The sequence below is a fragment of the Pelophylax lessonae genome (genome assembly GCF_965119305.1).
Source record: "Pelophylax lessonae genome assembly, chromosome: 1".
NCBI lineage: Eukaryota > Metazoa > Chordata > Amphibia > Anura > Ranidae > Pelophylax > Pelophylax lessonae.
The window spans coordinates 511,132,152-511,147,031 of record NC_138768.1 but is presented as its reverse complement, the minus strand read 5'-3'; the positions used below and the strand labels follow the sequence as shown (position 1 = coordinate 511,147,031).

The 14,880-nt window shown below is 43.9% G+C and overlaps 1 protein-coding gene across 1 annotated transcript in view; it reads left to right on the top strand.

Annotated features, from left to right (window-relative positions):
- LOC309560156 (protein mono-ADP-ribosyltransferase PARP14-like) overlaps positions 1-14,880 on the top strand; it is a gene marked incomplete at its 5' end in the record, with an annotated part of 157,505 nt that overhangs the window by 40,734 nt on the left and 101,891 nt on the right. The window contains one exon of the mRNA XM_082263721.1: positions 3,046-3,270. Coding sequence (XP_082119847.1) covers positions 3,046-3,270 — 225 coding nt within the window. The remainder of the gene's footprint in view (positions 1-3,045; positions 3,271-14,880) is intronic.

Below are 14,880 nucleotides of genomic sequence, written 5' to 3'. Positions count from 1 at the left end.
GCATATGTTCGCCCGCAGCGGCGAACGCGAACATGCGAAGTTCGCCGGGAACTGTCCGCCGGCGAACAGTTCGGTACATCTCTAGTGGTCAGCAGATCCTCTGGCAGCGGCATGTGGCCAGCAGCTCACAACAACAGACAGCCCATGCCCTCACTGTGCCAAAGCAAAACATTTATAAATTGGTAGGAATCATTGATTTTAAGAAGCGCAATATTAAAATTGCAAAATTCCTCTAAATAACATGCTTAGGGAATGCCCTAAACCTGTCTGTGAAGGGCCACACAATTTTCAGTATATGGAATGCTAGAAAGACTACAGGCATACAGGCAGTCCCCGTGTTACAAACATCTGACTTGCATATTACTCATGCTTACAAGCGGAGGGAGACAACAGTAAGTGAGAGGAAATCTACCCCTAGGAAGGGAAATTCACTCCTGTGAGAGTTATCATGGAAAAAAGGTGTCTCCACTGAAACGTTATCAACCATCCTTGATTCCACAACAACACAAAATTGGCAAAACCCAATTTTCAAAAGGGACAGAAAGTGAGGTGAAATCTTCTGAACAGGGGAACAGACAGCAAAAGAAATGTTACAGGAATGTTAATCCTTCCCTATGCTATCCTAAAAACTTAAAGAGAGAGTTACACCTAAAAAATCTACCTGTTCCAACTTGCATACAAATTCAACTGAAGATCAAATATATAGAATTTATCTTGTTTGTTACCAATGGACTGTCTGTACTAGAGAAAATGATGGTCAGAGAACTTGCTACAGATGAGGTTGAAGACTTAAAGCGGAGTTCCGGCCTCAAAATCCACCTTGGGCCATCCGCTTAAAAAGAAATGGATAGTCGCAATTTTTTTTTTACTTACCTTGTTATAGAAGAAAATATACTCACCTTTCTTCCCCTTCCTCCCTCTGTGGCCATGGCACGCGCCGTCACTTCCTCTTTGCATTGATTCCTGGGAGCTGAACGTCATCGCTCCCCAGAATCAATATGCCTGTATCGGCCCCGCTGGTCAGTGCTGGTGCAGGCACGTCATTCCCTGCTAAACAGCTTCTGGGCATGTCCAGAGGCTGTGCAGGGATGACGCTCCTGCCCCGGAAGTGACGGCGGGGCCAGTGCAGTGCATTGTGGGAACGAAGAGGACACGGAAGAGGACGCGCTGGCTTCAGCTGCCCACACCTGAGATTGCAGCGCTGGAGAAGAAATTTTCAAGGTACGTATTTCTTCTAAAAAGTAAGTGCGACCTGGGACAGTTCAGAGGCTATCCATTGTGGAATGCACTAGCCCTGACTGTCCCGGGGGTATTTTTAGTGAAAAATAATTTCCGAGGCCGGAACTCCGCTTTAAGATATGCTGTAGAAAAAGGGTCTTCAAACTATGGCCTCCAGCTGTTCAAGAATCACAATTCCAATCATGTCAAGTCATGTCTGTGAATGTCAGAGTTTTATAATACCTCATGGGATGTGTAGTTCCGCAACAGCTGGAAGGCCGAAGTTTGAGGATCCCTGCTGAAGAAGATAGCAGGATAGTATAAACCACTGTTATTAATCCTTTACAAATCAATGTGTCCTCTCCCAGTACTGGCTGCTGAGATCCATGGACCCCACAATAAGTACCACAGTGGTGTATGTGGCTATTGTCCATGAAAGTCTAATGCCTAACAGGACACAGTAGTGATGTAGAGGCCAGCAGATGGAAACACCAAAACACAACTAAGCACAAGGAATCTGAAAAGCCTAAGTGTGTGGGATGTAGGATATTCTTCAGTGGCCTGTAGTCTTCAAGAGAGTGAAAATAGGACTCCGACCACCAGACCAATAAGTATTATTACTCTTTCTTTTTTTGCAGTGGAGTATAATTGTAAGCACTATGAAAGATAGAGGGTCTATTTATCAATGTATTCACTCCAAATTCACATAACATTGACCTAAGATTCACCCATTTTTATAACTGAAAAATGTAAAAATCTTTAGTGAAATAGGTTTCTTCTTGTGTGAAAAAGACCCCTAGGTTTTCTAGAGACTACTCACTGCTGTCACAGGGCCACTTTGAATCCTGTTCTTCTAGCACCTAATTATTGCTTACAGGCCATCAGTTATAAGCCAGCAAAAGTTCTGGCAACTCAAAGGCAATGCTTGTTATATTTGCATCTATACTTTTTAATAATGTATGGCATATATGATTGCTGTACAGGCTATGATTTAGTATATGACATACATTTACTAGGTTTTTAGAAAATGGGTTTTAATTCTCATTCCACTCTGCAACCAGCGAAGATGTTCTCCAGCAGCAAAAATTTTAAAATGTATCTTCCTTGCAACAAGTATATTGGGTGCACCCAGTCTGTAGACATGTTTTTTCAGATTCCTTACCCTCCTTTTCCAGTAATTGGCTCTCTGTCCTACCCAGATTTGTGTACAACGCTTGAGGTCAGATTACAAGTAGCTTTTTGAAAAGTATGTGGCTTGCCTGTCGGTGTCCTTGACTTACTACTTCTACTACTACAAATCTGGCTTTGATATAGTAATTGTTGGACTGTAGGAATTTAGGTCACAGATCAAAGAAAGTGTGGTGTACACTGTTTCCATTGCTCCCAACTGTTTCTCATTTAGAAAGACTGTCCCTCTTGCAAATCAAAGTCTGCTCCTCTTTCCTCCTCATTTGTCCTCCATTTGGTCTATGTATATACCTGTATAAAATGCACAATTTATCTTTTAAGTACTTACAGTGCTAAACCTTTCATCCACTTCCTAAACTGTTGCATTTTTACATTTCATAAATCAGTATAAAGAAATACAATTGGTAAAAAAACAAAAACAACATGCATAGGTTTAGCCAATAATTTTGTGTAATAATTCTCAGTGTTAACAGGCGTGTACCTTTTGCCTACATATTTTGGCTAATAGGTGTCCCCATTTCGGTTATCAAAAAGTTTGGACGTATGTGCTGCACATCTAATTTCTTTGATAAGATTCTAACAATAATGAAAAGGTTTTTTTTTTCTACTATTTAAATAGGCTTCCTGTTTTTTTTGCAGGCTTTGAAGAAAGGGATTAAGAACATGTTTGAGATTTGTAACTCTAAGAATTGGAGTTCACTTACAATGTCAGTTATAGGACCTGGGCTAAAACTGAAAGTTCCCGAAGAAACAGCAGCAAAACTGATCGGGGAAGAGATAAAATTGTATGTGGAAGGTGCACAAAATCGTAGTTTACAGAAAATTGAGATTGTAATTCCCTGGGAATATCAGGTTGCCTATATTGTAAGTATATGGGAATTCTAACTTTCTGGGTCCAGGAAATCTGCTTTAGAAAAAGCATATACAAAATATCAGTTGTTTTGCTGTAGAATGCATAAAAGAGAAGATAGTCCAGAACTACAGTATACTAGCAAAATAGAACACTTTATTATTGTAGAGAATATTGCAAAAAAAATAATGTATATATTATGTATGTACTGTATTTTTTCTTTTACAACAGGCAAAAACAGTTTGTGCTGTTAATGTCTGAAATAATAAGTTACAGTACATGAAAAAAAGCTACATAACTGTCAAAAGTGGAACATAAAAATAATAATCACTGATATATGAAATACCAAAGAAGCAAGAAGGAAAGTGTCTATAGATGGAATTAATAGTCAAACAAAATTAGCGGTTATAAAAGTCCATAAATGTCTGTAATTAATCAGTGGACATCCAACGAGTTCAATGCCTTTTACTCAGAGCCTATCATTTTTAATTCTATTGAAACCTTGAGGATGGTATATACAAACAATTCTTACTAGATGAAGTAAACCACACACAACAATAATATAATTAGTAATTAAGTAACCATGTGACCAGGCTACGAACATTAAAGTCTTTGTTTTTTCATGAAGCAGTAAATCGTTTTAACTATTTCACTGTCATCTGCATAAGGGTTTCAACAGCAGCTGGCCAGCTCAGTAACCCTTGCATTCCCCTACACTATATGCTGCTGAGAAGCCAGACTGAAGTCTTTTTCAATAAATGTGAAAAAGTGTGAATGTGCATGTGACTGTGCCTTTCAGATCCTCCCTGCTATTTGTCCACAATCTGATCCCCTTTGCAATCTGATGTCTCCTGTGTGCCCTCCAATGACCACTGCTCTGTCTTTGCCTGTACTATCAGAAACAGCAAGTTGTAGAGGGGACTGTATTATAGGCACATAGTGGGGAGGATCAGATGTATTCAGTATAGTGAGTTGGGGAACTTGGTAAAACATCTCCATGTGTGAATGAATACAAAAGTGCTCAGTAGTGAGCACTCTCATGTTCAGTAGTAAGTGCTGGACAGCAGGGGAGAAGGACAATGAGTACTTGTGTGTCCTCCATCCCTTTCTCCAACTCAAAAATTAAACATTTCCTTGATAAGTCTCTTGGTGACAGTATATCTTAAAAAAAAAACAAAAAAACAAAAGCAAACAAGCGTTAAAATAAATACATAAAAAATAATGCATAGAACTGCAGCTTGGGCTTTGCCACAATGCAAAGGTGTGAAGCTACCTCTAGATTTGTAAATAAGGTTTCTTATTTACAGTTTTGTAAACATTTTATTTTCACAATTTTACAAAAGCCAAAAAAAAATGACATAAATGTATTTATTAACTCAAAGTGGAAGTAAACCCCCCTATTGTTTTCAGCCAAGGAAGCTGCCATCTTGGCCTCTGTTTCTGCAGTTGCCATGATGCTTCACACGTGATCAGTTATGACGTCACCAGCCATTGGATGGTTTGACAGTTTGATTGAGACCACAACCAATGGGAATGTTACATTTCCTGCACGTGCTGAAAATGTAACTGTTTTTTGAAACTGTTAAATGGATGGGTTTACTGCCACTTTAACCCCTTGCCGACCGCCGTACGACTATATACTGCAGCGGTCAGCCCCTCCTGGGCAAAGTGACGTATATATACGTCACTCGCCTGCGAGCCAATAGGGGGCGAGTGCGCGCCGCCGGAGGTGCGCTCCCGCCCCCGCTCGTTCTCGGACACTCCAGCGCGAGTGACCGGCGGCTCGGATGTCCGCCGGTCACTCGCGATCGTCCGTTACAGAGGGAGAAAGGCAGGCGGCTAATGTAAACAAAGCCGCCTGTCATTCTCCCTGGTGTAACTATAGAGATCATACGATCCTGCTATTTAGGATCGTATGTCTCTGTGATTACATGAAAAGCCACGCCCCTTTACAGTAAGAAGAACGCCCCTAGGGACACATTTAACCCCTGCCTCTCCAATAAAGTTAACCCCTTCCCTGTCAGTGTCATTTTTACAGTAACAGTGCATATGCATAGCACTGATTACTGTAGTAATGTCACTGGTACCCCCAAAAGTGTCAAAAATGTCAGTCAAGGGTCCGATCTGTCCGCCGCAATGTCGCAGTCACGCAAAAAAAATTGCAGATTGCCGCCATTACTCGTTAAAAAAAGAAAAAAAAATGACTGAAATCTTTCCCTTTAGTTAGTAAACGCAATAACTTTTGCGCAAACCAATCAAAATAGGCTTATTGCGATTTTTTTTTACCAAACATATGTAGCAGAAAACAAATTGGCCTAAAATGTTAAAAAATTTTGATTTTTACATTTTGGGGAATTTCATATAAAAAAATGTGAAAAATATTGTTATTTTTGCAAAATTGTCGCTCTTTTTTTGTTTATAGCACATGATCAAAAAAATCGCACAGGTGATCAAATACCACCAAAAGAAAGCTCTGTTTGTGGGAAAAAAAGGACGTCAAATTCATTTCGGTACAGCGTCGCACGACTGCGCAATTGTCTGTTAAAGTCACGCAGTGCCGAATCGCAAAATAGGCCCTGGTCAGGAAGGGGGTAAAATCTTCCAGGGCTTAAGTGGTTAATAAAGCTTTTTGCTTTAGATTTATTAGGAGCTCTATAAAAGTTATGTTTTGTTTGTTAATAGCTTTAGGGCTCTTTCACACGGGCGTTCCGTATGTCCGTATATCACCCCATCCGTTTGCGGGTGATATATGGACATAATGCATGTCAATGGGATTGTGGATGTCAGCGGATGATCATCCGCTGACATCCGATTTGTGTCCTTTCAGTTCTGTTCCGTTTTTTGGAACGGAACAGAACCCTATTTTTCCTCCGTTAAAAAAAAACGGAAAGGAAGCAAAATCGGATGTCAGCGGTGTCATCCGCTGACATCAGCAATCCCCATAGACTAACATTATGTCCGTATATCATCCGCAAACGGATGGGATGATATGCTGACATACGGACCGGATGACCCAAGTGTCATCCGTGTCTGTAAAAAAAAAAAAAGTGCCGCAGCGGAGGAGAAAATCGGAGCGGCCGTGCGAAAGAGCCCTTAGGGTATTTTTACAGAAAATATAATTTTGTTTTGCTCAACTTTTGGGAGATGCAAGTTAGCGGCTTCATCTTTTTATTTGTGGGTCATATGCCTTCAAAAATGTATGGTTTGGTGGTATTTTAAAAATGTTCAAAGCAGTAAGTAAAAATATAGTGAAATGTGAAAAATAAATAAATGGCAAAAATTGTCCAGCCACCAAAGGTTAAATTAGAGAGCAGGGCCTGGAAGCAAGAAAATTAAAACAAGCCCTTACTGTGGCTGCAGGTAATGGAAATGGTTCACAGCACAAGCACTAAAGAATTTGAAGTTCTTTCAGAAGCTCAGCTCACTCTTCTCCCCATTGCCAGGAGTGACTTGACAGCCTTCTAATGTAAACACAGAGAAGCGAATTAATCCCACCCTAACCACTTAAGGACCTAAAGGTTTTACCCCCTGAAAGACCAGGCCATTTTTTTCGATACGGCACTGCGTTATTTTAACTGACAATTGCGTGGTCGTGCAACGCTGTACCTAAATAAAATTGATGTCTTTTTTTCATAAATTGAGGTCAATATGTATTCTACCACATATTTTTTGTAAAAGAAATCAATAAGTATATATTTATTTTTTGCTACTAGTAATGGCGGCAATCAGATTTTTAGCGGGACTGCAACACTGCAGCAGACAGATCAGACCCCTAACTGACACTTTTGGTGGGAAACAGTGACTTTACTACAGTAATCAGTGCCAAAAATATGCACTTTTACTGTACTAATGACACTGGCGGGGAAGGGGTTAACACCAGGGGCAATCAAACGGTTAAGTGTGTCCCTAGGGGATGCTTTCTAACTGTTTGGGGGTTGTACTCACTGGATGAACACAGAGACCTGTGTTCCTAAATGGGAGGAACACAGGATCCCTGTGTTCATCACTGACAGAACAGCGGTCTGCCGTGTTTACAACAGCAGACCACTGTTCTGTCTCCATGGGGATCGATCGCTGGTGCCTGGCACACATAGTTTCTGCCAGACCCCCTGATTGGCTCCCCCTCTAACCAATCGACACGTGTGCACGCCTCCAGCAGCGCACGCATGCCCCCACTATCTGTTACACAAAGCGATGTACAGGTACATCTTTTTGCGTAAAAAAGGAGCCGTAAAACTAAGGCGGCTGGTCGGCAAGTTGTTAACCGCTTGCCGACTGCGCACAGTATATTTACTGCGGCAGTCGGCCCCGGCCAGGCAGAGTGACGTAGGTCTACGTCGCTCGCCTGTCACTCCTTCCAGAGCCAATAGCGGGCGGGCGCGCGCCCGCTGAGGCGCGCGCCCGCCTCGGCTCGTTCACGGAGGAGTGCGGGAGTGTGACTGGCGGACCCGATGTCCGCCGGTCACACTACGATCGTCGGTACAGCGGGAGAAAGACAGAGCGGCTTGTGTAAACAAGCCACCTGTCATTTCTCCCTGTGTAAAAGTGAAGATCAAACAGTTCTACTATGTAGAACTGTTGATCTTTGTTTTTACACTAGTAGACCTGTCCCTGCACAGTTAGAATCACGCCCCTAGGACACACTTAACCCCTCCCTGTCCAATACTGTTAACCCCTTCCCTGCCAGTGTCATTTTTGCAGTAACAGTGCATATATATAGCACTGATTACTGCAGTAATGTCACTGGTACCCCCAAAAGTGTCACAAATGTCAGTCAAGGGTCCGATCTGTCCGCCGCAATGTCGCAGTACCGCAAAAAAAATCGCAGATCGCCGCCATTACTCGTTAAAAAAAAAAACACCAAAAATGACAAAAATCTTTCCCTTTGTTAGTAAACGCGATAACTTTTGCGCAAACCAATCAAAATACGCTTTTTGCGATTTTTTTTACCAAACATAGGTAGCGTAAAACAAATTGGCCGAAAATTTTAAAAAATTTTGATTTTTACATTTTTTTTGGGGGGAATTTCATATAAAAAAAAGTGAAAAATATTGTTGTTTTTGCAAAAATTACGCTCTTTTTTTGTTTATAGCGCGTGATCAAAAAATCGCACAGGTGATCAAATACCACCAAAAGAAAGCTCTGTTTGTGGGAAAAAAAGGACGTGAAATTCGTTTAGGTACAGCGTCGCACGACCGTGCGATTGTCCATTAAAGTCACGCAGTAAAAAATCGCAAAATAACCCCTGGTCTTTTAGCAGGAAAATCCTCCGGTGGTAAAGTGGTTAAAGTGATATTAACCACCTCAATACAGGGCACTTAAACCCCCTTCCTTCCCAGACCAATTTTCAGCTTTTAGCGCTGTTGCAATTTGAATGACAATTGCGCGGTCATGCAACGCTGTACCTAAACCAAATTTGTGTCATTTTTTCCCCACAAATAGAGCTTTCTTTTGGTGGTATTTGATCACCGTCAGGTTTTTTCTTTTTTGGTGCGCAAATAAAAAAAGACTGAAAAGTTTGAAAAAAAAAAAAAGTTTTTTTGTTTAGGTTATAAAATTTTGTAAATAGATATGTTTTTTCCTGCACTGATGAGCACTGATGATGCCGCACTGACAGGCACTGATGAGGAGACACTGATGGGGTGGCACTGATGGGGTGGCACTGATATGCAGCACTGATGGGCATTGATAGGTAGCACTGATATACAGCACTGATGGGCACTGATATGTGGCACTGATAGATAGCACTGATATGCAGCATTGGTGGGCACTGATAGGCAGCGCTGATGGGCACCGATAGGCAGCACTGATGGGCACTGATTGGCGGCACTGATGGGCACTGATAGTGGCACTGTTGGGCAGCAATGATCGGCACTGATCGGCACTGATGGGTGGCACTGATCGGCACTGATGGGGGGCACTGATGGGCACTGATAGGCAGCACTGGTGGGCAATAATGGGCACTGGTGGGCGGCACTGATAGATGGCAATAATGGCACTGGTGGGCAGCACTGATAGATGCCATTGGTGGGCAACACTTATAGGGAGGGCACTGGGGGGCTCTCTGAGCCCTGCTTGCCATCCCTGGTGGCCATAGTGGGCATCCCTGGTGGTCATGGGTGGGCATCCCTGGTGGCTTAGTGGCACCCCTCCCCCCCAGGGCTGCACTGGTAATCAATGTTCTGATTACCAGCACAGACCCCCCCTGTGATCAGTGAGTAATTAGAAATACTCACTGATCACCCCCGCAGCAGCACCGATCCTCTGATCTTCTCCTCACTGACAGGATCTGTCAGGAGGAGAAGAGATCGAAGCCGTTACAACGGCTCTATTTACATTACATGACGGCTGTGATTGGACACAGCCGTCATGTGATCAGGAGGGCCAATCACAGGGCCCTCCTGCCGAATGATGTCGCTCTGTGTCCGAGGGACACAGGCACATCGAGATCGCGCCACTGCGCGTGCCCGCGGCGGCGCAATCTCTCTCCTTCTGAAGGACGTTCCGGAACGTCCATTCAGAAGGACGAGACTCCCGCCGGCCGTATATATACTATGGCCGGGTGGGAGGTGGTTAAAGGCTTATTTTTATTTATTTTTTTAAATGGCAAACATGCTATACTTACCTGCTCTATGCAGTGATTTTGCACAGAGCAGCTCCGATCCTCCTCTTCTTAGGTTCCGTGCTGGTGAACTTGGCCCCTCCCTCTTGCTGAGTGCTCCTATAGCAAGCTACTTGCTATGGGAGCACTCATGTGTGCTCATTACAGAGCCGACTCTGTGTCTCCATAAGACACACAAAGAGCAGCTCAGCCCCACCCCCTGCTCCCTCCCCCATTGGCTCCTGCTGCTGTGTCTCAGCCATGAGGATGGAGAGGCCCAGCAGAGCAGCTGCTTCCATGCACATCGCTGGATAGAGATGGGCCTGGAACCTTTAGCCTTTACAACCACTTTAAGGGCTTCTGTGTCTCTGTTGTGAACTTTGATGATTAAAGCGGTTGTGACTCTAAAAGGAAAAAACAAGCTTCTGTTCCTTTAGGGCATGATCTATAGCATAGTGCTTGTGCTTTGTCCTTTTCTATGCTTTCAAGTACCTGGTTGATCCTGCCTATTCCTGTGTCCCCCTGTGTGCTGACCACGGTAATCATGGCTGCTGATCAATGATACCGTGATCGGTTTACATGCCTCCATCATCCCGCTCTCTGCTCTGAGTCTCTCCCTCTTCTCCTCCCTCCCTGACTGTCTGCTCCAAAGCCTGTGTGTGAGAGAGCGTTCTCCTCTCCGCCCTTCCCCTCCTGCTGCTCTTCTCTATGGCTTGAAAATAACATTTATAAATATCTGCTATCCCCTCTGTTTTATCAAGAAATAAAGTACTGTGTCGGTTTTTTTAAAATTCGAATCCCAAATACCATTTTGCACAGCATCACTGTGCAGTCAGGTGACCTCCCTCTGCTGGCTGATGTCAGAGGGAAATCTCAGCCTCTCCCGCTACTCTTCTTTTATATCTTGATAAAACAGATGGGATGGAATTTATTGCTTATTCTGACTTTTCAACCACTTTAATTGCTCCACAGTTCTTGCTGCTACATTCGCCTGCCACCCAAAAAATAAATAAAAGAGCTCCTGCCGCTTCACACGCGTCCAGCGTAATAACAGGCTAGAGCTGTGACAGCTCCTTTAAAATAAAGAGGCGGGGACACCTGGTGGGGATACCTGCCCCTTCTGACGTGACGTCAGTTAATTGATTCACTGCACCATAATGAACTGCGCTGGTGCAGTGAATAAATTACTGATGTCGCGTCCACACCCCTTTCTTTTAAAAGCGCTGTCACAGTTCTAGCAGCTCATTCGCCAAGAGGCGTGGGAGGTGGCGGGAGCGTCTTTTTTTTGTTGCTATTTTTCAGGGCGGCGATGACGATGGATTTACATCGGTGGACACTATTTTTTTATTTTGATTTTTTAATAAAGGACTGGCTTTTGTCTTTATTTTTTTTGTACACTTTTTTAGTGAATGGGCAGGGGTGCGATGTACCCGAAATCCATTCACATGGTGGGGGGCCGGGATCTGGGGGCCCCCTTGTTAACTGCTTCCTGACCACCTGCCACCTTTTTACTGCGGCAGGGTGGCTCTCCTGCGCGAACCGTAGACCTACATCGGTCGTGCGCCTGCAGCTAGGGGGCGAGCGTGTGCCGCCGCGGGCGCGCTCCTGCCCCCACTCGGCTGCGGGGAAGCTGATGCATGGGTCATGTGGCTCTGATTGCCGCCTGACACCCCCGATCGTTCCCCGCTGAGAGAGAAGAGCGGTCAGCTGTTGTAAACACAGCTGACCGTTCTTCTCCCTGGAATGACCACAGAGCCCCTGTGATCCTTCTATCTAGGATCACAGGTCTCTATGATCATTTCACAAGCCACGCCCCCCACAGTATCACTCCACTAGGCTCACATTTAACCGCTTGATCACCCACAATGTTAATCCCTTCCCTGCCAGTGTCATTATTACAGTAACAGTGCATATTTTTAGCACTGATTACTGTAGTAATGTCACTGGTACCCCCAAAAGTGTCAAAAATGTCAGTTAGGGGTCCAATCTGTCCACTGCAATGTCGCAGTCCTGCTAAAAATCGCAGATCGCCACCATTGCTAGTAAAGAAAAAAAAAAACAATAAAAATTACATAAATCTTTCCCGTAGTTAGTAGACATAGTAGTAGTAGTAACCAATCAAAATACGCTTATTGCGATTTTTTTTTTTTACCAAAAAAATGTAGCAGAAAACAAATTGGCCTAAAATGTTAAAAAAGTTTGATTTTTAAATTTTTTTTTTGAGAATGTTATATAGCAGAAAGTAAAAAATGTTGTTTTTTTTTCAGAATTGTCGCTCTTTTTTGTTTATAGCGCAAAAAATAAAAATCGCACAGGTGATCAAGTACCACCAAAAGAAACCTCTATTTGTGGGAAAAACAGGACATCAATTTTTTTTTTTGGTACAGCATCGCACAAAACGCACAATTGTCCATTAAAGTAACACAGTGCCGAATCGCAAAATATGGCCTGGTCATTAAGGGGGAAAATTTTCCGGTCCAGAAGTGGTTAAAGGGTGCTTCCAGATTCCGATAAGCCTCCCCCCGCAGACCCCCACAACCACAGCCTACGGTTTTCAGGAAGAGACCCCTGTTCCTATTAACATGGGGGCAAGGTGCTTTGGGGTGGGGGGGGCGCAGAGAACCCACCCCCCACCCCATGTTGAGAGCATGTGGCCTGGTATGGTTCAGGAGGGGGGGCGCTCGCTTGTCCCCACCCCCAATCCTGTCCAGCCAGGCTGCTTGCTCGGATAAGGGTCTGGTATGGATCTTAGGTGGAACCCCACTCCATTTTTTTTTTTACATTTTGGCATGGGGTTCCCCTTAAAATCCATACCAGACCCGAGGGGCCTGGTATGGACTGGGGGGGACCCCGCGCTGTTTTTTTTCATTTTTCTATCTGTATTGCCGGGAGCCGACAATACAAAACAGCCGCGAGCAAGTTTAAATTACATTTTTTCCTTTAGAAATGTCAGCATTGCTGCAACGGGCTACATACATCGCACAAATGTGCCACTTTACAGGCACATTAAGGGGACCCCCAGGCACGATATTTAAAGGAATTTTTCATTTTTATGGTTTCACTTTAAGCATTATTAAAATCACTGCTCCTGTAAAAACAATTGTTTTTAAAAAAGTTTTTTTTTGCATTGATTCATGTCCCCCAGGGCAGTACCCAGGTCTCCATACACTTTTTGGGGCCAATAACTTGCATTTAAGCCTTTAAAATGAGGACTTTTGATTTTTCATGTTCGTGTCCCATAGACTTTAATAGAGTTTGCATGTTGACTAGAACATTTCCCCTGTTCGAGATGTTCTGGTGTGAACCGAACAGGGGGGTGTTTGGCTCATCACTATGCATCACTTTCACAATTGTCCTTGTATGTTATACAATGAATTTTGATTATGTTATTCTTGGTTTATTAAATCTAACCTTGTCCTTCATGCTCCCAGGTTCTGCCTCAGAGCAGAAATTTTACAATGCTAACATCCTCAGCTTTTTTCATAGAATAATTATTATCTTACATATTATTTATATTACATAACTGAACGTTTCTAAAGGACCAATTTCTACCTCCCATCTTTACAATGCAGTGTGTAAAAATAACATGGGAGAACCTGATTGTTTGTTATAGCCAACAAAGTTCTTCATTCAAACACTATTGCTCATTATACACAGTAATTATTACCATGTAGCTGTCCATATGAATGCTGCTGCCCTGGCTGACCTCCGTGGCCATCTTTAGTGAGGGTAGTACTAAAAAAATAGCACTGTCCCCCTTTGAGTGACATGCTTTTGGCGAATGGTCGGGTTAGGGGCAGGCTTTCTAGCATAGCGAGAGGTTCCTGTTAAGGAGGGATAGAATAGGGACTGTTGCGGAGTCTCAGGCATCTGCCCTTCCTTACTTAAGTGCATAGTTGCCAGTCGGCTTTCCAGCTGCCTCTTCTATCAGATGCGGTCAAGTGTCAACAGTGTGCACGGAAATCCTCCAAGTGTGCCCCACTCAGACTTGGCGTAAGTCATCAGGATATGCCCCATTCAGCAGTGCAGGGGGGAGTGAGGGCCACTATGGTGCCACTAGAAGAAGCTCTGTCTCTGGTGCCCAAATTAAATGGGTCCAGTATCTCACTGGTGGAGTGGGAGGAGAGATTGGAGAGTGTTGTGTGTCTCTATCAGATACCCTCCAGTCGGCCCTGCACGCAGCCATCCTAGAGCTAATGAAAAATATGACACCCATGCATCAAGAATGTTAAACAGGTGTTGGCTCAGCTCTCAAAGGGCTGAAACCTGCTGCAGAGAGATCCGGACGAGGACCAGAGGTGCTAGCGGTGTGGGTGCTATGGGCATCTGGTCAGGGACTGTGGACGCTTAGAAGGTAAAAACGCTCCTCAGTCACCAGCTGTTGAACTAGAGGGTCCTGGGGTGGAGGGACGATCTCTGGGAACTGCCTGCCAATGTCCCACCAAACAAGAATCCATGGTCAGCTCAAGCCCAGTTGTCACTGACCTGGTAAAAGGTCAGCTGGTCCTTTGCTTAATCAACACTGTATCTGAAGTTACCATCAGGGAAAATATGACTTTTACAACCAATGGTTTGGGGCTTGGTACCAGTTGGACCCATAATGGTTGTCTTGAAGACTGCTAACAACTTACGGATCATGATAAAAGGGGTCACTTGGGTTAAGGTGCAAATATTCGACCAGGTGGGGGAACGGGTAGGGGTCATGGTCATCCAGGGTTGTTTCCTTGATACCTATAGTCTTGGGCAAGAATGTCTTGAAAAACTTGGACTTATCCCATTTATTGGCAGAAGTTGAACCAGCCCAAATGGGGCTGTGGTCTGCAGACTGTCTGGCTTCTTGTTATTCAGACCTACCGGAGGGCAAACCAATGACAGACCAAGCAGAAACTATTGTTAGCCCTTTTTCATAAAGTAGTCTGGTCTCTGGCTGTAGGGTTCACAAAAGGTTACAAGGGGCCACGTTCATGGTGGAGACTCACAAAGACTTTGAGGTTCCAAGCGAATGGTTAATTCGCACCTCATC